Genomic DNA, 26,684 nt, shown 5'->3' with positions numbered 1-26,684 from the left:
TGATTCTTCCGGGACAACAGGGCCACTGATATGTTTAGTTGGCCTTGAAAATGATGCACTTGGACATGGATTAATCACTGCCATTTAGAAAATATTCAAGAACATAAAGGTCTGGCAACTTGGTTCCACCTTGCCATTTGAGATAGGTCACCAGAGTGAAGTTGTCGGACAGAATGAAAACTCCCTTCCCATGGAGATCCTCCTCTGTCATCAATGAAAGGCTTTCAAAATGATTTCATCTGAAAATGTTGACATATAAATGATGAACCTGAGGGGGTCACACTCCACTGGCTTCCTGAAATGATGGAAGAGGTGTAATCCCATCAACCTGACCTCAGTGCTCACATCTAACCAGATTGTGATTTCCAGAGGCTGGACTGCAGAGGTATACCCAATGTGAGCCAAGTGAGGATTCCCCATCTTCTGTGAGGGAACCTCATATTTGTGCAGACTGTGTGAGTCACATGGGGAAAAGTCTCATCTGTCATTTGACAGAAGAATCATTTGTAATGGGCACAAAAATAGGCAACCAATGACTAAGCAGTCGACTGCCACATTGAACTAACCCAGCAGGCGATGGAACTAACCATATATGCAAGGAAGCCACCACCAAACCGAACTTCAACACTTGTTCCTGAGGGAGACATACTGGTTACTTGAGTGTTGACTCTGTATATCAAATCAAATAACTATGATGGAACCTGCAAACTGGTTTCGTTGCCGTTAGTTAAAGGTATTAAAGCCGACGTATCCTGCGCTACCTGCAAAGTAGCTGGAGAAGAATGTCAAGGATGGTGGCCCAGTCAACTCGCAAAACATCCCGAGTTAGATATGGCAGCTTCCAAGCTGTCTCTAAGTACAGGCTGCTTTTGAATGGCAAAGGCTTGAGAACAAAGTGAATCAACATCTCATGGATACTGAGGCACTAAGCTGGGTATCACATAAAGGGAGTGCCTGGTGGCACTTTTGCGCATTAGACTGATCTATGAAAGTGCCTGTATAACATGAGTTCACGAAATTGGACAAAGTTCGTCCTTATGCAGCTATAGCAATGTGAGGGGATGCAATCACAACCCATGTAGGTACAAACCAAGGGCACCTAAGTGGGTGAGGATGGCAAAGTGATGACACTGAAAACCTAGTAACTTTGTCGTCGAAGAAAGAGCAAGCAGAAAATTTGTAAATTTATTGGTGGAGTAAACTTCCCTTCAAAGAGAACATTCCTTCAACTTCATTTAAGGTAGAAAACTTCCAAATTTTTTACTTGAGGATTGCAATACCTCTCTGTCTATAGAAAGCACACTACTCTACACAAGTGGAAATAGCAAATAAGACATTCACTGGATTTGGTGCCAATCCTGCATCAAGAGGAGATCACTCTATTTAACAGCCACCTGGATGGGCAGATAACTTTAAGCTTTGTTAGCTAAAAAGATTTATCCTTGATTTGTGCAGTAGTAGTAGTTCTCCCCAAAGTTTTATAATCGGGTAATGTTTTGAAGAATACATACATTAACACGAATTAGTAAACATTGAATAAAATATCCAAACCAACAATAAAATAACAACACATGTGCTCCAGAACACATGCCCCATAACAACGCAAAACTTAACTCAAGGGACAAATAAGTGTAACACTATGTGCTCCAAACACCTTGGTGGGTACCTGTATAATAAAAATACTGTGAATTCATTTATTTTTTTGTGTCTCCTTTGTGTCATTTTGCAAACATATAACATTTTCATTAACACTTATATCTGAGGAATAGGCAATGGACTTATGTTGTCCTTACAAATGGATTACAAGTGTCTCTTAGACTTTTAAAATTTGAAGTTGGTAACACCCATGAAAATGTTTCTTCATAAATACAAGTGAATTCACAGTGTATATCACATACTATAAACTAAATTCAGAGTAAGTACTGGATATTTAATTGCAATTAATGTAAAAACCTTAGCTTAAGTGGATGACCAAACAAAATATTTTCCAGTATATACCAATAGCTTTTTTTTTCTAAACATTTTATGTGGTTAAATTCCGGTCACATGTTCAGCTAAACTCATACTATGCTACGTTTTAAGTAATAAATAGTATAGACCATTTACCACATCATAGTTTTTCAGCATTAAATGTGACAGAACATGTTTTAAAAAAATCTGCACAAGTTAAATAACACTTTCTTGAAATAAGAAAAACATTGGTAAAATACAACATTATAACTCAAATACTGACACCATGTAAATGGCATTGTTCAGTCACAGTGTAAAAAACTTTTCTTCTGTGTCCCTGAAAACGTGAAACACCATAAAATAAAATGCTGGGCCCACTGAAAAGAACTTTTAATATTCTACTAAAATTGTATTTAGATGAAATTATTTGAACATGCTTTGAATGTTACTTTTATCAGAACAGTTCAAATCACAGCTATCAACCCAAAGACCAAGAGGCCCAATTTAACATATTTCGTTTTCTGGTTTGGCTATTGATGTTGCAGCAATGAATATATGATATATTATTCAATAGTTGGCAGACCACTTGGAAAGCTACAATATGATCAGGGCCAGAAAATTCCATTTGTCTTTTAGGATTGGTAGCTGAAGTTGATCAAGTAACATTTTCAAGGTATTATTCCAAGACAAGTGTTATTTTGAGAGGATTCAACAAATGTACAGTGTAGGATGAGTTGTTGTTGTTGCTGTTGTAGGGTTTAATGCCATTTTTCAGGCCACACGGGTCCCCTGTAGGATGAGTAAATCTGATGCAAGACAAGTTCCAAGTTAATTGTTCTGCAGGACAAACAGCCAACCGAAAATGTTTCTGAGCCTGGAGTATGCAAGAAAAGGTTATTGACTTATTCAGTGTTGTGTGTGCGTGTGTATGATTTGGATTTGTAATGTAGCTTTTAAAAAAACTCAGTCATATCGCTACAATGTCTGCAGTATAACAGTTTATAGTGATGTCTATTATTGGGGCATGATGCGGCAGACATGTAGCATAATGACCCGCCCAGTCACATTATCCTGACACCAGGCTGACCAGTCCTAACACTAACCTCTTAATGCTGAGCGTCAAGCAAGGATGCTGTTAGTACCACTATTGTAAGTCTTTGGTATGACTCAGCCAGGGATCAAACCCATGACATCCTGCATTCGAAGCATATGCTCTAACCACTAGGCCACCGGAGCAGTCTATTCAGTGTTTTAATATTCAATAAGACCTTTTTTTATTTTAAAAAAAGCACTTTCGTTGCATTAACATTAATGACACAAAACAAAAATTCTGTAAAAAAATAAGAAAAATTTATATTACCATTCTAATCAAATAAGTGATCAAATAAAAGTAAGCTACATGATCACAAGAGGGAGTAATAAAAACAACCACGCTGTGCATACATTTTGCATGCAAAACTTAATGATGAATATTACATATGTTTTGTTATTATCAAGAAACAGGAGTTTCATTTAAGGGATTTGTCATCCATATAACAGGCAATTAAGAAATGTGTCCAGACATCAAGCTAATATGGCACAACTGAAGAACACCTATTTCAAGACCTTGAGGTAAACTTGTACATCAAGTAGGCAGTATCTCAAAGCGGTGATAAAAGGGTAAAATCAATCTTGATTTAAGTGTTCTTGAGTCATCATGAGGAGGCAAGGTACAAAACTAAAATCAAATATTCAAGATAGGGCTGAAAATCAATTACCTTGGGTCTTCTTAATATCAAGCAAGAGGCCAAAACTGACTGCAATCAATGAAACACTTTAAAAGTTTTTGACTGGAAAAAAGTTGAAAATGAAGTCACATACTTCTAAGTCCATCAACAGCTTAATTCAAGTTCTGACAAAAAATGTGAACATCAAAATTTGATGTAGGAATTTTCAAGTTTCAGCTGTAGACCAAATTTGAATTTATTTCAAGAAGTCCCTATTATAATAAATTGTTCCTTAGCAGAAACAAATTTCTGATATACCTGATGTATTGTAATGGATAGACATGCCCCTTTAAACAGGATATGGCCTGGGTAGGTGCACTAATTACCAATTTTTAAAAAATACTAATCAATAATGAATATTCAAGTTTATTTTCAGATAAAGGTAGAAAAATTTTATTCTAACATGTTGCTTTCATTCCAAATATACAAAACTGTGCTACGTCAAAGGTTGTAATTTTCAAACCAGTAGAAATTTGAATGTTCGGAGTCATCACCATGACTGGTACATAATGTCTGCTCAGTTTTTAATAGTCCTCAATGTAGGCATTAGTAGAGTATGGTTAACTAACAGGCTACATTGGCCCTGATCTTTGGCCATGTGGTCTAGAAACAAATGGACTGTGCAAAAACCGTTATTTTCTTATTAGGCTTTCGTTGACCATGAGTGTCAATCTCTAGACACTAAAATCAACCAGTTTCTTTATTACTCAAAAAGCACGTCATTAAAAAAATATGATCATGGAACTTTAAAGTCTATAACAAAAGTTCTTGTGCAAAAAAATGTTTCTGAGTCAAAATAACCTTGACCTTTTTGATACCAAAAACAATAGGCCTCTTCCATATCACAAGCCCTCTGCAAATGCTGGTCCAGCTACATGGTTTATAACTTATGTCATTATGCAACAAGCACTGGTCTTGTTCAAGTCACAGTGACCTTGTGACCCCCCAAAACAATAGGATCTACCTTACTCCAAAGGTTTATTTTAGGTCTGCTGCTGTTGCTGTTGTGGGGTTTAACACCATTTTTCAGCACACAATAGGCTATGCATGGCACCCAGTAATAATGGTGGAGGAAGAACCCAGGGAAAACCCCGGGAAGAACCACCGACCCATGAGAAGCTACTGTAAGCTTTCTCACATACCCACATTGGCTGAATCCTAGACTCAAACCCACATGAACAGAGGTGAGATGGCAGTGATCCATAATGGAGAGCGCTTTAGACCACTCGGACACTATTTTAGGTCGGAGATGTTGAAATCAAGTTATTGTATGGAAAGCATGTTTCTTCTTTCAGTCACAATAACCCCAATTATTCACTGTTTACCCCAAATTTAATAGACTTTAGCAGGTTTCTTCTTATTCAAAGTGCAAACCATCCAGAAAGCTTGGTTCAGGTATGTGTTGTAGAACTAATGATTTTGCGCAAAAACCAATTTTTCTTATTTCATTTAGGAGTCTTGACCCTTAAAATCATAGGTGCAAGCCAGTCAGTTTGGTCCATGTCTATAATGTAGAACTAATGTTATTGTGCAGCAACCATTTAACATTTCTAAATTGGTGACCTTGATCTTTGACTTTTTGACCCCCAAAACCTACTGACTTCTTCCTTACACCAAATGCAAGCTATTTACAAAGTCTGGTGATGTTACTATGTGGAAATGAAATGGGAACAGACTGTCAGATGGACAACACTACAACATGACATGGCATGCTCTGCCTTAAGCCAGGTCTATAAAAAAGTATGTAACAAATTGGATTTTGTTTCAAATTCTGAAATAATAAATTCTCAGTTTTAAATAAATGCAAGGAACAGGAAATATATTAATGTAAACAAGCAAATTCCAGAAACTTTATAACAACATTATCACGCAGGCAATCAGCTCTATAACAACACCGTCAACTATCATTAGGCAAGATGTGAATAGAATAAAGTAACTGATGCAGGAATAGTTGGAATTACAAAAAAATTATACATAAATATTTATCTTGACTCTGCGTCAGTCTGAACTATATTTTTATATCTGCCAAGCAAAATCTTGGTTCCTGCTCATCTTGAAATAATTCCAAGAACCAATTTTAATGACTATGCAACAAAGAAAGGAAAATATAGTTCAGTGCAAAAACTTGAATAATACAGCAAGAAAACGTATGTTGCAGTGACCTTCATTAGCCACAAGAAAGTAGCATTCCACAGGATAAAAGCATTCATCAAGTTTCAATATCATGCATTCATAGGTAAAGATGAAAACATAAATAAATGCAAAATTTTAAGGTAATCAGAGTGCAAAAATACAACACTGTGACCTACTTTTTCAGCTATGGTTAAATTCTCTAGATGAATTTGTCTATCAAGTTTCATGTCTACATGATTGCACAGGTAAAAGTTATTAATAAATATTAAAGTTATGACAGAAAATTTAAAACACAAAACTTTAACAAAATAGCTACAGAATTCCTTGCTACCATCTCCTAACACATCAAAAAGATGCCCATAATAACACCTTAAAGTTTCACTGGAACAAACCAACTAAGGACAAATCTTAATATTGTTAATGATGACAACTATGACACTACTGCTAAAAAAAGTCATATCTTTGTTTCACACTCTACAAATGTTGACTAGATAACAAGAGACAAGAGTGGCCTGGGATCTCTCATCTATCATTTGTACGATTTAAACATCAACAGTAATTTCTATCAAACACAGTCGAACTATGTTGAGCAGTTTCTGAGTTGTTTAAAATTTGTGTTATTTTTCAGTAAAGATAGCCATATTTGTCAAAGTTTGAAAGGATTTCATAGCAGGATGCTTCCCTTTAAATCAAATTCTATTCCTTTTCATGATAAATTATTTAAAGGGTTTTATAATTTTAGTAATGGCAGATATATTTGATTCTGGATTGGTATCAGTTCTATGGCAGGATGCTTTCTGTCAGTAGGACAAACATGTTTAGCAATTTTTCACAAGAAGCCATTTAAAAGGTTTTCTTTGCAGAGTGGCTGTGGCTACATTCTAATGGCACATCAGCATCTTTCATATAAATCTGAGAGGTCTTTATGCCAGAATAGTCTATGCCAAGTTTAACTGAAATTGCTTTTTTCTCTAAAGTCGACAGATGATGGATGTTTTTCTTTCTTTCATTTCTGTCATATGGACATATTTGAAAACAGATCAGTGACAGGATTCTTCTTTCAGTTCAATACAAATCTGTCCAGTGGTTTGGGAGTAGTTTGAAACATTTGTATCCCAATGTTTTATTTGATTTCCTTCAGTTACTAAGTTTATGAATATCTATAAAGAAGTTTTGAATTCCTGAGAGCCTAATTCAAACTAAAGTTACACAGTACAGAAGCCCCAAGAATGGATCCCAAAACAAGCATATGGAAGAGATTCATTCACTGCAAGCCTTTCAGTGTGAATAATATACATCTACAACAACCTACATGCCAATCAAACTTTAGTAGGTGTATGGTGACCTACTTGACAATGTTGGTGGCTATTCCAAAATATTAAGTCACATTATACAACTAAGAACATAAATCATTTAAGTGAGGATTTAACATAGTATTTAGGAGGAAACCTGCTGTATATACTTGCTTAAAAGTTGAGTCCAACTGCAAACTGCATAGACCCAGATCTGCCATCGCAAAATACACCTGCAGATCTGGGTCTGTGCAGTTTGATAGAAGTAATCAGAATGACAAACAACTTAGACCCAGATATAAAGGCACATTTTGCTATGGCAGATCGGGATCTTTACTGTTTGCCATTTGAGTTGACTTATATATGAGTATATATTGTAAAACTGTCAACGGTCATCTTCTACTTCAACCTCATTAAATTCATTATTCAGAGTTTTCTAATCCATTTTATACATTTTGCCTGGTCTTAGACTAGTCACTTAATGTCTGGAAACCAAAGTAGCATATAAAGCTGCCAATTTATTATAAGAACCTAAATGGGATTATGCTGTGAAATAAATTATATCTGACAAATATTATGAGCAAACAATGTGGTATATCAGTGTAATTTGAAAGTGCTGATGCCACATTGATTCTGAAAGTCAACAGAGAACAACCAGTTGACAAAGTTTCACTCATTAATTACCATTTTAGTCGCAAATGCAACCATTTTTGTTGCAACTTGGAGCAATGACATATGAATTAACAAATCAGTCAGCTAACCTTACTATTCCATCGGCGGTGCTGGGAACCGAGAGCACTATGGGAATGGCCATCTTGGATTGCTCGTTTAGTATGGCCATGTTGCGATAAATTTCCACCTCACTTCGCGGAGCATTTACTGTGGCACAGCCAAGGTAGGTAACTCCATTAAAAACTACATAGTCTCCTCCGGGTGTCACTGGCAGGGACATGGAACCAATAGCTTGATCTGGAAAAATAAGATACACACTGCGAATTTACTACTTTAATAGTAACAATGTTTCCCCTGCACAAAGCACTATGAAAAATCACCACTTTGTCCAACTTATAACAAGAGACCCAAGTAGACCTGATACTGCTCAATGCTCATCAGCTTCATTTCAATTAAACAGAAAGCTAGGAAGTTTTCTGCAAATCTGGTCAAATTCTGTTAACGAGTTTTGACAATTTCATGTTTTCTTATTAATGGCAACCATACCTAACCATCGATCAGTATCATTCAAACAAATCATGCCTTTCTCTCAAATTTATTCGGATTCTATTGATCGGTTTTTGAGAACAAGTAGTTATTTGGATTCTATTGATCGGTTTTTGAGAACAAGTAGTTATTCGGATTCTATTGATCGGTTTTTGAGAACAAGTAGTTATTCAGATTCTATTGATCGGTTTTTGAGAACAAGTAGTTATTCGCATTCTATTGATCGGTTTTTGAGAACAAGTAGTTATTCGCATTCTATTGATCAGTTTTTAAGAACAAGTAGTTTGAAGATTTTTCTATTTTTATCATTGTTGGCCATATAAATATTCATTGTTGTCGTAAGGTTAAACGCCATTTTTCAGCACAAGACAGGTGATACATGGCGGCTAGTATAGCTGGTGGAGGAAGAACCCTGGAAAGAACCACCAAACCCCAAGATGCTACCCGACAGGCTTTCTCGCATACCCATGTTAGCCAAGCCCGAGACTCAAATCCATGCAGACAGAGGTGAGATGACAGTGATCCGGAACAGTGAGCATTTTAGACCACTCTGCAACTTGGGGCTGCCTAAATATTTGTAATTATTGTGATGTAAGAAGCAAATAGGAAATTATGAAATAATTGACAGGACCCTATGCAAGTAAGAATGGCCCCATAAAATCAACACAGGCAACCCTCCAGATCCCATTCTTTGTATTTTTGTTCATTTTATCATCAAATTTGAACAGACATCAACTTTTAATAAGAAGTCATATGTTTTGTTAAATTTTCTTTCATGATACACCTAAATAACAATAGTCAACAAAATTGTTTTCCATGTGACTGTCACTAATGCAGCACTTAAAAAATAAATACCAATTACATGTAAATAAGTTCTGTAAAAAGTGAAATTTGCATTTTAGTTCATTTAGCTTTGCTGTGTAATCATCAAAAATGCAATGTGATCTATTGTACTCAAACACAAAATAGGTCAATCTACCATAACAGCATTTCTGTAAGAACCTAATTAAGTGCCAACTTGTGGAAGTATTTGTTATTTTGTTGCACTGAATTAAAACCAGATATGCTATGTATTATCACTTCAATTAAATCATCTGCATCTAATGAAATAAAGGGAGGGAGTGTGGAATAAAGAAAAGTTAAAAGAAATGCAAATACTACCTCTGTAAGAGCTAGCGGCCCATGTTCATGTGTCAGGTCAACTTATTTCAAATGATTGATCAAACAACGTTATAAATATTATTAAATATAATTAAACTACCTTAAATCAGCTGATTCGCTCATAAATGTGATCACTATGAGTACTTTGTGAAAAATGAGTAAAATAAAAAGATTTGTTTCATAGATATGGCTCATTGTGGAAAAGAGAGTTTCATAGTTTGTGGTTTACTTAAAATTCCTGAACTAGCAATCAGAGACTTCCCCAAGGATGAAAAGACATTTCACTATTTCTTGCAATGAAATCATGACATTAATATTTTACTAATTTCATTTATGGTTGTTTCTTGAAATAAATGTTCCTTGTTTTTTTAAACAATTTATCTTGTTTGGTTGTGAATCAACAAAAACAAAAAGTAGTGACATAATAAACAATGTTTTTGCATACATGTAAAGTTGAAACCAGTTGGAACAATGTTAATGATCTTTCAGAAGATGGGTTTCTTGAAAATAAGGGAATTTATACAGAAATTAGAACTTTGTTACAAAGACCCTTTACAGACAATTATGGGGGCCCTGAGTGGCCGAGTGGTCTAAAGCGCTCTCCGTTACGGATCACTGCCATCTCACCTCTGTCTGCATGGGTTCGAGTCTCGGATTCGGCTAATGTGGGTATGTGAGAAAGCTTGCCAGTAGCTTCTCGTGGGTCGGTGGTTCTTTCCGGGGTTTTTCCGGGTTCTTCCTCCACCATTAATACTGGCCGCCATTTATAGCCTATCGTGTGCTGCAAAATGGCGTTAAACCCTACAACAACAACAACAACAGACAATTATTCCCAACGTGATTTTAAAACGATTATTTGGTCAATAAACAGCCTAGATGCCATGGAAACCTCTGTGTTTTCTCAATGCCCAGAAGCATTAGCATCACTTATTTTTGGGCAGTCCCTCAGTAACTCACGGCCTTGTTTATAGTGCGGTCTACATGCAGATTATCAAGACATAAAAATGCCAAGCCAGAACCATCCACTTGGATCTCTCCCCACCCATGGAGACTAAGTCCAGATTCATGACTTAAAAAAATCTTCATAGCCCAACCATCAAACAGGGCTCAGGAATTTTTTGGCCAAGTACTGCAACAGTTACTCATCCCCATCCCACTGTACTGAAGATGGCATACTTCTTCACTGCAAAGCTTGCCATTTTACTAAAGATCCACAGAAATCTGATGCAAGCCTGATACTAAAGATGGGTAACAAGCATGAAAATATTATGCTCTAATAAGTAACTCCTTACAAAAACAAAATAAGAAACAATGCATGCAACTCAGGAAGTTGCTGATGCACACAAAGCCCTTGATTTCTTGATGATATTTGCTTTTACAGTGCCACTTTTCAGTAATCTAGACATCATTTTAATGTTGAGAAAGCTTCCTTTTCATCAAGCTATTACATGTCTTCATGAATTAGATGAGTTTATGAGTCAGATATGGGAGAAATTAAGTGTAAGGAAATATTAACATTCAGATATTTTTATGCCAATGTAATTAAAATTGAAATCTACTTAAACTAAATAGATGTGATAATCATGGATGTCATTGTAATTCACATAAGCTTTGAAAGCAACAAACATCATTCGGAACATATTACTAACAATAACTCTTCCCACCATGAAATTCAGTTATTATCTGAGAGGTCCCTAAAACTAAAAGGACCAGGAATTCCAAAGGTCCCTAAAAATAAGAGGTCTGGGAATTCAAAAAGGTCCTTAAAATCAAGTGGACTGGGAATTCCAGAGGTCACTGAAAATAAGTGGACAAGGAATTCCAAAAATCATCTGAACACAAGCTTTTATTAGTGTCTATCAGATCTCAATTAGGTCGAAGATTTTGATTTTAATTCTACTAGAGGTATCATATATCAAGAAGTATCTTATTTATGTTCATAATAATTTGGAAACCAATGAGATCTGCACCCAAGGAAACTGTAGTGGCTATGTGGTTCAGGCATTGGATATGTGACCAGAAGGTTGCAGGTTCAATCCCTACCATCTAATCAACCTGGATCCTCATTAATATATCTGTGCGTCTCACCCATAACTGAACTCATCCAAGGGATTGATGATACAAGCTGACAGAGTAAGTATGAACAAACTCTGATATATGGGAGTTCCTGAGCAGAAGGTCCCTATGCCACATAAGCCAATTAGTATTCTCAGAACTAAGTCTGACATGCAAAATTGCTAAACACAAACAACAGATGCTTGGTTTTAGCTGAGGGTGATTAAAGACAAATGTCTGATTAACAAAGATCAAGCTCCATGCCTTGCATGCTCAATTTACCACAGTCCAGTAATATATTACAATACCAATTTCAACATCTGCTAGCATCAGTGCCATTTAATTACATCTTTATTACTTTTAATTGCATCAGTGCCCTTAATTACTCTTAATTACTCTTTACAGATATTTTAATGATTAAACAGCATATTTTATTTTATGAGTAAAGGCAAAAAATTGGATTCCAGGCTTAAGATATGGGACTTGCGAATTTCCAACCAGGAGTGACGTTCAAAAATAAAAAATTACTGGGACCTCTGCTCCAAGATTTTGATGATATAAGCCAGACAAGTGATTTTCAAAGCCTTGCCCTTTTATGTAAATAAGCAGTCATAGGTTGGCTCCAGCCCATGAGTTGTAGGTTGCACATGCCTGTTCTAGTGTTCACAAACCTTTACAGACATTACAGATGGCAAAAAAATCTTGAGGAATCAGGTCATACCATAAGCTCACTAAGATTCTGGCCATGTGCACTAGAAAATCATCATAATGCATGAAAGCAGTGCATCATATTTTCAAGCCATACAGTTATATCTTCATTAAATCTCTCCTCTACTCTGAAAATTCATTATTTGTTCATCAGATGGCTCAGAGAATTTCTCTCCGCAATCTCTAAAACCCCATCCACCCAGTCAGGCAAGGACTGAATATATTTACATGCCCAAAACAAACACTTATTTAAGCAGCTGTTACTGAACTATAAAGGTTCACAATGTTAAAAACCTAACTTTGATATGTGAGAAGTTGTTTTATTTAACTTATTCTATGACCCTTCTAATATGTTTTAACAAATTGCAAATCTAAATTAGTCTGAACTCCTTCTGTATGGCATTTACTAGTACAGATGAGTCACAGAGATGTACTTGAATAAGCTTTGCCAAAATAAATGTAGTACTAAGTATTGACCTTCAATGAACAAAGCAGGCAATATTTTTTCAAAACATCATTCTCATGAAAGAGTACAATGGTTAGTCAGACCTAAATCAGGAATTCCTGAAAAATTCACATGACCACTGGAAGCTTCTACTCACCTATTTAAGCTGGACAAGTGAATTTTCAACCCCTATACTACTGATAAAACCTCCATTTCCAACAGATTCTTACTCTAAACCTTTTTGGGGGATAAAGTCACCTATCTTTACCTGAATCCCCTGAATTGTTGACATTCAGAACATTATCAGACTGACTGCTCTGTATCACACGGGTAGGACCTGACCCATTCTCTGCCATCTTATCATCGCTTTCGATCAGCTGCAATATAGGCTCACTTTGACTCTCCTTGAATATTTCTTTCTTAATATCATCCATATCTCCAGTTATCTTTAATTTGGGGTCTGCATGAACTAAGACAAACTCATCGCCTGTGGATGAAGAATCCAAAGAACTGTGACTTATGGCATCCTCCATTTTAGCGAAGGCCTTCTGATTTAGCTACTGCATACATGGCTTTGAAGGCCTGAAATCATAATAAAATGTTGCTAAATTATGTGTATGTAATGAACTGAAGGCAGAATTTTGCAGAATTAGAGCATGTTGGCCAAACGTTTTACTAGGAGTTACATAATTTTGGATCTCTAAATTGGCTTCAAATGTATTTAATCCTTATGCAAGTGGGGCTTCTGCCAAAGGGCATATTCAGGCCGAATACCCGTAACGCGCCAAGATGGTGTGAAGAAATCTGGACCCAGGCGGAAAGAACATCAAACGGTAGGTGTCGACTAATTAGGGATGAGAGTAGCTAGATCTTCTGCTGGGAGGGGCTAATACTTTAGGCGGGAAAATGCTTCAATCTTAGTCGTAAACGTGCACAGACCCATCAGTGAGCTGCTAATTCTCGGGGGAGAGAGACGTATTATCTAGTACAGCAGGAAGCTTATGTTGAGGAGGGAAAATTTTGTTAAAAGCCACTCTGAGACTTAACTCGTAAAAAGAAGGGAACTTAACTGGGTAAACAAGCTTCTCAAAGGAAGCTCCCAGGGTGCCGTGAGAGTTGGTGCAGAGATATTTCAGGGTGTACGAAGTGATGACACCGAGAGAATAAGAAGGAAGCAGTGGAGACTTCCAGTATGTACACAAGAGGCACCGTGTATAGAAGGAGAAAGAGGAAGGAAGGAAGAAAGAAGAGAAATTAGATGACTACTTGGGAAAACTCACTGAACAGAGACTCTCTCTGAATAGGACAGTAATTTCTATATGAGGAAGTAAAGAGTAAAGGGCATTTGGTCAACCCGGCCATTATTGTATTATGATATATTGAGCTGAAGATTTATGTCCATGAAATTCTTGCATTCGTATATTTGATAAAATTGTTGTTTATTCAACCTTGAGTTGTTATATGTATTTAGAGAGTCTGAACTGCTGACTGGGGGCTCGTGAGTCATTAAATTTTAATGCACACCTTCTGCAGTATTATTTATAATACCATAGTGGATCAGTATTATTTATAATACAGTAGCGGGTTTGTGACAATATATGTAGTGTGTGTGTGTGTGTGTGTATGTAATTGAATTACATGTGTGTTTAGGCAATTAAATTACATGCATTGTGTATATTTAGTTAAATAACATGTATATGTGTACATACATGCATACATGCAGTCTTTAAGAATTGAATTTCATATTTTACTGGATTTGTGTGGTCGATAAGCTTGAAAATTGATTATACATGAATGACTAAAGTGACAACTGTTAATACATAATGCATGACAGATTTTCAAGTTTCAAGATTTCACGACTCCTGTTTCATTTGTAATAGAACTTTCAGGACTAACTGGGATATAATTCACAATACTGTAAGTTCATTTTAAACTTCCGCTTTGCTTTCTAGGGAAATAAATTATTTATTGAATTTTACAACACTTGTTGGTTTTTCCTCTTTTCTGTTAATTAGTTAAGACCATAGACTCATAGCAGTATGTTATGCATATCTGTATTTTCTACCTGACCTTGTCCAAAATCAAGTTCATGCTGTACCTGACCAGTAACATTTATTTTGTAAACATAACACACAGGTAATATTTCTCTACGTGTGGATTAAATATTCAGACCATTATCAATGGATGTTGAGGTCTAAAAATAGATCATATATTGTGTCCTTGTGCTTTGTAATTATTTTTCTTCCATTTGTACTAAATTATTTGATTGCTTTCAAAAGCACAATCAATACAATAAAAAATATGTACAAATTAAAGTTACTTTTATGATCTTTTCCAGGCTAAACCATAATCAAGAATATCTCCTTCATAGTTTAAAATACATCATAACAATTTAATTATTTAATTTCATGCAAAGTATGGTAAGCCAGTTACCAATTTTTTACACTGACTATTACACAAATTATCACCGCTTCAAGTATTATAAGTATTTTATGGAATTTTTATTGTTGACCCTCACCATCTGCATGGAGAATAATTAGTATTTAAATGATACTGCATCAAAAATGCTTTAAGTCTTCAATTAAAAATCCACCTGAACTGCCAACACTGGCTTTTCATTTCTTTGGTTGGAAACATACAGTACTATATTGTTTCTAACCTGATTGTTGCCAGAGGAAATGGCCCTAACACTGTCAACTTATTGGCTTTTTAAAATGGGAGTTTCTTTTCAAACATGGTTGCCATATTTGCATGGGCAAATGATTTCCACAGAGCTCGAAATTAGCAGTAGTCTGCTAGCCCAAGGCTGGCAGATTTCCTGTCGGACTAGTAACTTTCATAATGTTAATAGTCAGATGGGCTAGCAAGTTTCGGTTATCAATAGTCTGCGTTTGTTTACACCATTTCCTAATAAAGACTTGACTTAGCAGATGTTCTGTAGAATCAAGGCAGTGGTCATTGTAAACACAGTCATAAAAGATTAGCATGAGAAGATGAAGTCAATTTCTGCCTCGGAAAAGTGCGTTTCTATAATAAGAATCCATCCTACTTTGTACATTTCACTTAACAGTGCAAATTATGGTCCCATCATTAACAACGGAAGTTTGGCAATTGAGCCTAATTAATCTGATAATGAATTAAATGAAAAAATGACGTGTTATCACACTTTACTCACTCGACCACAGTAATAAACTACAAAGCGGTATACTACACAAAAGAACACGGTAGAAAACTATTCAAAGAAATTAGTTTGCACATATTTTTGTTTACGGTTCTTTTTTCTTTTTTGCTTGCTACCTAAACACTCCAGCATTCACAAACAGGAAACTACATATTTTACATTTCCATTGAAAAGTAAGCATTAGATCAAGTTATTACGATTACGTTATTGACACTTCCTTTCCATACAACTATGTTTTCTATGATGGTAAGAATAGTTTTTATACTTTTCCCTTACATGAATGAACAAATAATTGAATACACCTGGAGATGTCCAAGCAGAATGGCGTACATTTGTTGGGAATTAAAATCTCTGAGCATGGGCATCTAAGACTTGAAAATTTTCCACCCTATTATTAATTTCAACAATATATTGAGGTTCAATTAACTAGGAACAATTACCAAACTTACTACTTATGATAACGTAACTGGAGCTGTTAAATACAACGAGTCGAGTGTCAGATGGCCTATCTTGTGCTGAAAAATGGCGTTAAACCCTACAATGACAACAACAACTAATATTTTATAACAGTGTTTACAATAGCCACTGCTTTGATCATGCAGAACATCTGCTGAAGTTAAGTCTTTGTTAGGGAGAGGCCATTTAATTGTGGGAGGGGGCAAAGACACGTGCTTTGAAACACGTTTCTTGCTCTGACTTTCTTATATAAAGGACACTGTGCCATTCCTTTTCTTTAAATAATTTGCGTCAGCTATACTATAACATCTCGTATTTCAAAACAAGGCAGCATTCCCTCCTTATAAGACAGGCAAAATGTGGCATTTGATAGGTGTTCAGCCACCGGAAAAAAGCAAAAGTTGAATGAGAATGATGAGGAATAATTCTTATGATAGGGAAAAGCATAATGGAAAATTTCAGAAGAAATGGACAAAAGACAGGGAATGGCTGAATTATGACAAGGAAAGGAATGTTATGTGGTGTAATTGGTGTACGCAATTCACAAAAACAAACACACAGAAAACATCCAGTTTTGTTACGGGTTGTTTGAATTTTAAAACTGAATCGGTAAACGTACATGAAAGCTGTGTGACATTGTTTTGTGAATAGGACTAGTAAAGATTTGGCAGGACTAGTATATTTCTCAATATACCAGTCCTTCTGGCTACAAAAAAATTTGTGTTAAATTCAAGACGTTTCCAGCAGCTAATATGATGTAGTTGATAGTATCAATAATCCCATAACTTTAGGAATTACATCTCTTTGAACATATGTACACAAGAGTGCATTGTTTCAATGTCTGATTTTTTAAAAAACATTAAACCTAGACACTGCAAATATTAGATGCAGATTACATCATTTTTAATGAAATGGACTGTTACAGAAACCAGAAATGGACAGTGAGCACTATGTTATAGAAACCAGAAATGAACAGTCAGTACTATGTTATAGAAACCAGAAATGGACAGTCAGCACTATGTTATAGAAACCAGAAATGAACAGTCAGCACTGTTATAGAAACCAGAAATGAACAGTCAGCACTATGTTATAGAAACCAGAAATGAACAGTCAGCACTATGTTATAGAAACCAGAAATGAACAGTCTGCACAATGTTATAGAAACCTGTCTGCTTCTATGTTGAGAGCTTCCATGTGATTTGAGTTGATCTTGTTAGAGTCAGAAATCATAAATTGATGAATGAAATGCACTAAATTTTGTTGAAGAGTGTTGATATGGGCTGCCAAGTGTGTGAGATATTTCTGACACTTTGACTACTCATTCCGATGTCAAACGAGATCGGAACACGCTATACAAGGCCGTTATTTGGTTAGTAAAACATAGCACTAAAACAAAAATTTCATGTGCTATGTTGTACATTGTAGGACTAACAGAAGGGTGTGCAAATAAAATAACAATCTTGCAATGATCACAGTACTTTTTCATGTTGGACCTGTCTTCCCCAATTGTGTTATTCTAATACATGCCTAACATTTTTTTCTTTTTTACTACAGACATTGTAAAACGTTCCATATGATATATCAACAAAGGTAACGGGGGGGGGGGGGCTGCAATATACACGCAATTTTTCTTTGCCTTTTTTCCTCTTGGCACAATTGGGTTTGGGGCTTTCCTACCATATTAGCAAAGCTGAATTCTCATCAACTGCATCCAACTGGAAACCAATACAGTGTGAATAATATCGGCCGGGATTTAAAAATGCATTCCGCTGTCAGTTTGATACTTTTAATAATTTCTATCAATCGGAGGACCTCGTTGCTTTTCTACTCTTAAAAAATATCGACCTTGGAAATACTTAGATGGAATGATACAACGTAAAAAGTTAGAATTGCCGGAAAATGACGAAGAACTCATTTTCTTTCGTTGAAGTGCGATATGCAAAATAGACCCATGTTAAAAGCATCATGCATTCCTTTTAGAATTAGTTGTACAAGTTTAGTTGAAAGAGAATCACAGGAAATATATCGAACAAGAATAATATATTATAATAAATAAGTCATTGCCATGAATATTATGATTGTGTGCAATGTGGTTATTCCATCAGTCTGCAAACAACAAGGGATGGCAGCTACAGCATTAATTCCGATGTGTTTTTCCGGTCTTTAACGAAATGGAACGAGCGTAATCCGGGTAAATTTCTACAAACTGTTGAAAGATGGCGCTTCAGCCTGAATGACATCATTTACGGATTTGTATTCTTCAGTCATATCCGTAATTTCCGTACCCAGCTTCGCGGAAAATTTCAAATTAGTGAAAATCTCATATAATTTTCGTTTGTTACTTGAGAATTGCATTAAATTGCATTAAATAGTTCTAGATGCATATAATGAGAAAGAATAGCAACTATTTTTTTTATACAAACGAAGTTTGTTAGTTTTGGATGACGTATCTTGCCGTTTCCATTAGAGGCACGCGAGGCTGTGCTATGCAGTGTATATATATATCTGAGGGAGACAAGCGTTCCTCAGAGTTTGAATTACTTGCTGGGTTATCGTTGCACTGCCTGGTGAAGTAAGGAAGATTTGTATTTTAAAAAAATCAAAATTTGAGACCAAGTTTTAATTCAACTTTTGATCATGGTAAGACATTCTTAATACAAACGTATTTCGCATTAATTTTCGTCAGCATACATATTTCAGCAGGTGGTTGTAGGGATTCCGATTTGGACGTTCGCCCTTGCGCTGCGTTGACCTTCATGTAGACTTGAGAAAGTGATAATTTTGTATTGTTATACGAAAATTTCCTGATTGCTTATTTGCTCTCAGATAACTTTTTTTTAATACAGAAATTCTGTATTCCAGTTTTATTTGGAACCTAAAATTTAAGTAATGGCCGTCGTTGAATGGAATCGTTATGCGTATCACAGATGCTCCTAAGGTGCGTGATTCGTGCAAAATTTGGAAAGCGGCGATGACTGATGTGCGAGAACGCACGAAAATTAAAGTGTCGCATTTGAAAATGTTCTTTGCGCATCATGCAACCCTATTCAGCCGTTTACCCTTGAAGTGCTTGTGGAAATGGTAGAAATGTAGTGCTTGTCTCGTGTATTTGTTAATGAAACGTTTCATATCTGCCAAGTATCCAATTATTTTCACACACACACCCCCCCCCCCCACGGTATTTTGGACCTGATTACTGGTGAGTACGCTTTTCGTGTTGAAAATCTAGGGATGACGGACCCAGTTGATTGTTTCATCTCGGGTTCATAAATGTATTTTTGGGAAGGTCGGTGATGACTCCATTTTTAATTTGCTACTCGGTATTTGGGAACAAATATCTGAAATTGAAACTTTAAATAATGACATGCATTTTACATTTTTGATTGATTGTGCTTTTATTTTGGAGTAAATCAAGGTGATGTGAATCCTACTGCACAATTGGAGACGATTTACTCCAAATTACTGTATGTAGGGGAAAAAAATTGAATACGTTTTAAATGTCTTTTTTGCTGTAAAAATTCATTAATGCCTTTAATTTAGTTGAAGGTAATATTTAAAAAATTGTTTATATCTTTTACTTTATTGCTAATTCTCCATTCTCAATAATAGCGGCAGCTGGAACATGCAGAAGGAGCAAAGTGCAACAATTTCAGAAGATTGGCTTGTAAAGACCAATAGCATTGTTTACACTCGTAATAAGCAATTATAATCTGGGTATCACAGTTTGACCAGAAATTGCAAAGGTGGGTGGGTGGGTTGGGCTTGTTATGGTGCAAGACATTGTTATAGATAAAGATTCACATACAATTACCTGAATGGGGGAACCAAAAGTAGTTTTTTTTAAAAAATCTTGACCAGTATTACATGACATTTTACATCCAGTAAGATTACATAAAATTTGATCCCATCATAACAATTGGAATTATTTTTATTGCATAGTTGTATTGATATTTTTTTGTACCATAACGAGGTTTGCATGGTCATTGAAAGTCGTTAAAAAATGGTGCACCTCAATTCAAGGCCTTGAAAGTTGTTCATGTTTCACCAAGGTCATTGAAAGTCGTTGAAATTTAGAGATTTTGCTTACCAAAAAGAGTTGTTGAACATTTTACTTGTAATTTATTTGGAAATTGTGTGATGATTGGAAGTACGGTTTGATATTATGTTGTGCAAGCAATTTCACTATTATCATTATCCATGCGAAGTAATTGGATATAATGCATAGCATCCCATTCATATGACATCATTAATACTCTTTGACATCACAAAGTTCAGGTATCAAATTGGGTCCTAGACGGTATGTTCAGTCGTATTTTGAACCATGCTTCGAAGAAGTTTTACAAATGCATGTTTAAAATGCAGCCTACCCAGACAATCAAAAGGGCTGAATCCAAATGTGGTTAATCTTGGATGATTCAATTTGGCAAGTGACCGTACTGGTGACAATAGTGACGATAGTTTATTTTAAAGCAATGAATTACTGTATATACTGGTGTATAAGCCAAATTTAGGAAAAAATAAAGGCCTGGATGAAGGAGGGGTGGCATGTCTGCGTGCCAATGTATAAACTTTACAGTGTTAAGTCCTTTTGCCGACTACGGTAATGACTAAATTTTGGGACATGACAAACTGCTATAAAGTACTATGATTGATTTTTAATTGTGCATATTTTCTGATTTCTCGAACATGAAATTAAATAAAGGTAAATACAGACTTCATAATTTATGGGCCAGTTGAGTTTGCCTGGGAGACCTGGCTGAACTATAATGTACACTACTTGCACAGCGTATAGTGCCGATTAAATCATTTATTCCCAAAGAGATTGAATGCAGAATTTGCTTTATTCATTGTTTTGACCAAACTGCATTCTTCCAGATCACATTAGGCTAGTCTTTAATAACTACTTGCATTGCATCACACGCTTACGAGTTACTCATTTTCAATGATGTAAGCGGTCTTGTAACTTGTAATATTATGAAAAGGTACGTTCGTTTAATTGTACAAGGCACATACCCAGCATAACTTGAATGTTCATGAGAAGTTGTAGTAATAAAGGCTAAAATTCGTATTGATCAACATCAATTTTAGTTTTGTGTTTTGGCTGAACACCATCACAACTTTCCACACAATGGAAAGCTTGATGTTTCGGAATCTCCTCTGTTGATAGTTGGCAAATTTGTTCGTTTTCCGACAGCAATACAGGCCAGTTTATAATTGAAACCCAGAAACTGGCTTGTGTCTTGGCAGGGAATTTTGACTGGCAACTATACCACTACTGTAACGCCATACCCGGGCTACAATGTTTTTGGGACGTCCTGTCTAGCTTTTGATTAGAGGGAATAATATAAGACTAGAGAATCAACATCGAAAGTATTTATTTGTAAATTACCTTGACCCTTTACACAGCTGCCACCTCTCACAAATTTGGCGTGAATTTCACGACTTTCCAGCGATTCACGGCATAAGCTAAAAATTCACAACTCCTCCAATTCTCAATTATTTTAAATCTTTAATAAAATAACCGATTTCCCGTTCAGCACTAGTCGTGATATTGGCAGTTGCTGAAACGGTCTGGTACTGCTGGTCACGATATCAGTAGAACTACAGCCAGTAAGTACAGATGGTCCGGTAGCAAGCATTTTAGCTTATTTTAATCTATATACAAGAGTAGTTTTACACACGCTTTTGAGAGAAACTGTCACCACCAAGGAAAAAGAAATGTATTGCTCAAAAAGTGTAGTTTAATTTGGAATATATCACAAATTGGCCGTGCAGTGTGCCATAAATTTTAGTATTGGGCATGGTGACAAAGAGGATGTGAGCAAGCACATCGGTTGCAAAAAAGGTGTAGAAGTTGTGAAAATTGAGAAATCAGAGATTTCAGCTCTGGAACAATTTAAGCCATCAGTGGAAGACCTGCATGCTACCAACGCTGAAGCATTATTTGTGAGTTTTCTTGCTGAAAACAATCTACCTTTATCAGCTGGAGACTATGCGAAACATTTGTTCCAACAAATGTTCCTGGACTACAAAATCGCTTCCAAATTTTTCCTGTGAAAGAACTAAAAGTGCTGCAGCTCCTGTGCATTCTTCACAGCAGTAGTGATGGTGAAAGAGTATTTACTTTGGTGAGGAAAAAATGACAGACTTTAGGACCTCCTTAACTGAAGAAAATTTGTCAGCAATTTTAGTCACCAAGATCAACCAGCATGCAAGAAGTCTGAACTGTTTAGAAAACAAATTTACATACAATCAGTTGAGGAAGTTTTTCCCTTACATAAATGAACAAATAATTGAATACACCTGGAGATGTCCAAGCAGAATGGCGTACATTTGTTGGGAATTAAAATCTCTGAGCATGGGCATCTAAGATTTGAAAATGTTCCGCCTTGTAAAAATGGGAGTTTTCACCATCAAAAGATGAAGTCCCTTCTTCCTACACAATCAACATGTATTTTTAGATGGAGAGGTTTTCATAATGTAATCGCTTACTATAACGTAGCTTCATTACAAATAGTCCATTGATAGGATCGCATATTTTTGGTTTATTTATTTGTATACGTATTTGTGGTAATTTTAGGCAAATAAATGGTATCTGATTTGCTGTTTTTTACTGTATTTTCGAAAATACTTGTGAAGTCACAAAACTGGTTAGACCTTAAAGCGCATCTCGCGAATTCCACAAGCACTGTCGCATATGTCTCTTACCTAAAGGGGCATTTAAAAAAACAATATGTTGGTCAGTCAATGTACCTCTTGAATAATCGCAGGGTGAAGTTGTTTTTGCTTTCCTAACAGAAGAAGGCGACTTGTCACCCACTTATGAATGGCATTTTGTCAAAGTCTTAACATGTCTTTATTCTGAGGTCGCGTTCACTGCTTATTCCGCCACATTTGGAAATGAACACGACAGCGAAAGCTAAAGTTGTTTATTTGCATATTTGCACATCTCTTGGGTCTTTCTGCCTCTGAATTCAATCATTGTAAATATAAATAGATTTTACCACCCGGTCGCCAAAGCCTTTAAACTTGCCTCCCAGCTGTTGCATCATTTTCTTTTTTTATGTACTCTTAAAAAATGGCAATATGTACAACAGGGGGTCTTTCAGTCGCTGAATTCTGTCATTGTAAATATCAGTACAGCTAATTGATCAACACATTTCCCACACAGTAAGTCGTTGAAGCAGTACTGAAAGTTTTTTAGTTTTGCTGCAAATCTATTACATGTGTATGGAGGACTCCTTTCTAACAAGTCTTCTGATGCTAATATTTTATAACCATGTTTACAATATCCACTGCTTTGATCATGCAGAACATCCGCAGAAGTTGTCTTTGTTAGGGAGAGGCCGTTTAATTGTAGGAGGAGGCAAAGACGCGTTTTAAAACTTGTTTCTTGCTCTGACTTTTTTTATATAAAGGACACTGTGCCATTCCTTTTCTTGTTTTAAATAATTCGCGTTGGCTATACTGTAACATCTGATGTTTGAAAACACGGCAAAATTGGCATTTGATCGAAGGTGTTCAGCCACCGGAAAAAAAGCAAAAGTTTATTGAGAAAGATGAGGAATAATTATTATGACAGGGAAAAGCATAATTGAAAGTTTCAGAAGAAATGGACAAAAGACGGAATGGCTGAATTGTGACGAAAGGAACGTTATGCCGTGTAACTGGTGTATGCAATTCGCAAAAACACAGAAAATATCAGTTTTTTTGCGGGTTGCTTGAACTCAAAAATTAAATCTGTAAACGTACATGAAAGCTGTGTGTGAACAGGACTAGTCAAGATATGGCAGACTAAATTTCTTGGCATACTAGTCCTGCTATAAAGAAATAAGTGTTAAATTCGAGCCCTGTGTGCGTGTGTGTGTACATACATACATATATATATATATATATATATATATATATATATATATATATATATATATACAGAATATGATATATTGATAATAAAGTTTATCATTTTTCTGTATCTTGAGAGTATAGGAAATAGATATGCACAACTTGGGTTTGAAATGGAAGACATCTGGTGTTGACAATTCACAAAAAAATAATCGGCACATGATCTGGTAACAGAGCTTTAACTTGTATATTATATTTTATAGTATTTTATTTATTAATTTTAAATTGACCATTTAACTACAGTAAAATTACTATCAAAATATAACAAGAATGATAATACAAACAGATTATATATAAACCAAATGAACTAGAACAAAAATGGAAAGAAATATAAATATAAACACAAATAGAATTAAAATTTATTAACAAATACCTAACAAATAACAAGTAGTAACATTAAGACAATAAATTAGACATATTATTAAAAATTTAAATGACCAACATATAACAGGAGAATGAAAATAGAAAAATATAAAGCAGATAGAGATCTAAACTGTATTGTGTAAAGTGTAAATTAAATTTTATGACTATAAGATCATCCGTTGAAGTATGAAAGAGCAATAAAGCTCTATTCAACTTCATATTTTTAAAAAAAAATTGATGTTGGCCCTGATGCGTGCACATTTTCATTTAGTGTCACATCATTAAAATTGTGTTGCCAACTATGGCCTCCCTCGACCTCTATTGGTACATCTAACGGCTCGAAGTTCGTGTCGGTATCACTCGAATCATTGTACTCTGATACAGTATCATAATCCATGTTGTCTAAATCGATATCGGAGGTAACATCTGTTTCACTAAAGCCTTCAAAGTCCTAAATTTCGTCATCTGAACTTTCAACAAACAGCCAAATGAAATCCGTCAACTCAATTTTTTTATAATTGGGGTGATTCCAACCCAGTTACTATTTTTAACTTTACAGATTATGACATTATGTTAAATAGGAACCATGTGATGTAACTTCAACAAAATTTCCCATGCTGCCTATAGTTTTTAATAGAGGATATTCCCCAGAGGTGGCGCTAGCAAAACCATTAGAAAATGGCAGATGTTTTCAGTAGATATCAAAAGGTGCTTCCATGCGAATGGAGTAGATGCGTCCAAAGGCGTTTGCACGAGGTAAAGGGTTGAGCAAAATAATAATAATGAGGACTTTGTATAGCGCCTAATCTTCAGAAGCTCCAAGTGCTTTACAACATCATACAACACCTACAACATAAAAAAAACCATATATAATGATATGCACCATTAACATGCAAATGCATCGTCCAATCAAAGGTTAATTGTATTGGTTTTTCTTTTAAATTCGTACCTTTAACAGTCTCTATATAAATTTTTTGAAGCAGTATTATAGACCAACACATTACATATAAGCCAATACAAACAGCCAAATAAATCTTTTTAACCAAATGGCAGTTAATTTACTGCCTGTCATAAAATGTGTACTATCATTGGTTTCATTGTACTTTGTCCTAGAACACATTTATCCAAAAATCGAGGAGGATAATGATTCATCTTCTTTCCAACAAGTTAAACTTGAACTTTAGATCTTTATTTTATTGCAGCAAGCTAAAAACCATAAAAATTTGCAGTTACCCTCTTTGTAATCCAAATAATGCATTTGTCTCAGCCAGTTTACTGATTTCTTTGTTGTGAAAGAATGTCTTGGGTTATAACGTGTTCTCCAAATATCTTGTGGCAAAGGGGGGTAGATTTTTATTTAAAAAATTTAAACCTTGTCACGAAGGGATTATTCACTTTTGCAGTCCACGCAATTATTCACACAGGTAATCATAATCGATGGGCTGTATTCCAGTCAAGGGAATTGTTGTCTCCATTTTTCATTACTTAAGGTTTGGTCTACTGTTACTCTTTCATGTTCTGCTTCTTTCACTTTCTTCTCTAATGATTCTTAGTGCATGCCGTTTTAAGTTTGAGATCACTTTCTAGTGCAACAAGCATTGAGACCTGACATCTTGCTGAGCCCATTGGAAATGGTGCGAGAGCTTGCAAGATATGGGGAAGCTACTCAGTCATAACATTGCCTATGCTAGTCGGGTTTCCTGTTTCTCATGCTCCCTGCATTGCATTCCGCTATGTGAATAGAGGAGTGTAACGTAGGGAGCAAACAAGGCAGGGAACCAGTCAGGGCCTATGTTCAAAGTAAAAACAATGCCATCCCTTGTCCAAAGCGTTGGATATTACATTTAAAAAATTGCATTATGCGAATCCTTTGCATAAAAAAAAAAGACTCGCTGCAACAAAATGTGTGCATCAGTTTTCTTATTGCATGGAATTTACGTTGTGAAAGTACAAGAAAGGGTTGCTTTAATCGGGGCAGTGAATAAGGTGAAGGTGCCACATGAGTTCACCTTTTAACAAAGGTGACAAGTGACGGTTTAGAAGTGACTTGACGT

General features: G+C 35.6%; 2 protein-coding genes across 3 annotated transcripts in view; one reads left to right on the top strand and one right to left on the bottom strand.

The window, feature by feature from the left end:
* The window catches only part of LOC149780231 (rab GTPase-activating protein 1-like), a 116,187-nt gene extending 98,002 nt beyond the window's left edge, over positions 1-18,185 (bottom strand). For both annotated transcript variants that reach the window (XM_089937010.1, XM_089937011.1), the window contains exons 1-3: positions 18,043-18,185; positions 12,997-13,310; positions 7,903-8,110 (exon numbers count right to left, since the gene is read on the bottom strand). In XM_089937010.1, coding sequence (XP_089793136.1) covers positions 7,903-8,110; positions 12,997-13,261 — 473 coding nt within the window. In that variant the 5' untranslated portion in view covers positions 13,262-13,310; positions 18,043-18,185. The remainder of the gene's footprint in view (positions 1-7,902; positions 8,111-12,996; positions 13,311-18,042) is intronic.
* Positions 18,186-18,844: 659 nt separating this feature from the next.
* Positions 18,845-26,684, top strand: part of LOC149780230 (tubulin alpha chain, testis-specific) — a 55,240-nt gene continuing 47,400 nt past the window's right edge. The window contains exon 1 of the mRNA XM_089937012.1: positions 18,845-19,005. Within this exon, the coding sequence (XP_089793138.1) occupies positions 19,003-19,005 (3 nt within the window). The 5' untranslated portion in view covers positions 18,845-19,002. The remainder of the gene's footprint in view (positions 19,006-26,684) is intronic.

Source organism: Sinohyriopsis cumingii, chromosome 16, assembly GCF_028554795.1.
Source record: "Sinohyriopsis cumingii isolate HCF-2022 chromosome 16, ASM2855479v2, whole genome shotgun sequence".
Lineage (NCBI taxonomy): Eukaryota > Metazoa > Mollusca > Bivalvia > Unionida > Unionidae > Sinohyriopsis > Sinohyriopsis cumingii.
The sequence above is the reverse complement of the archived record's forward strand: the minus strand, read 5'-3'. Positions and strand labels throughout refer to the sequence as shown.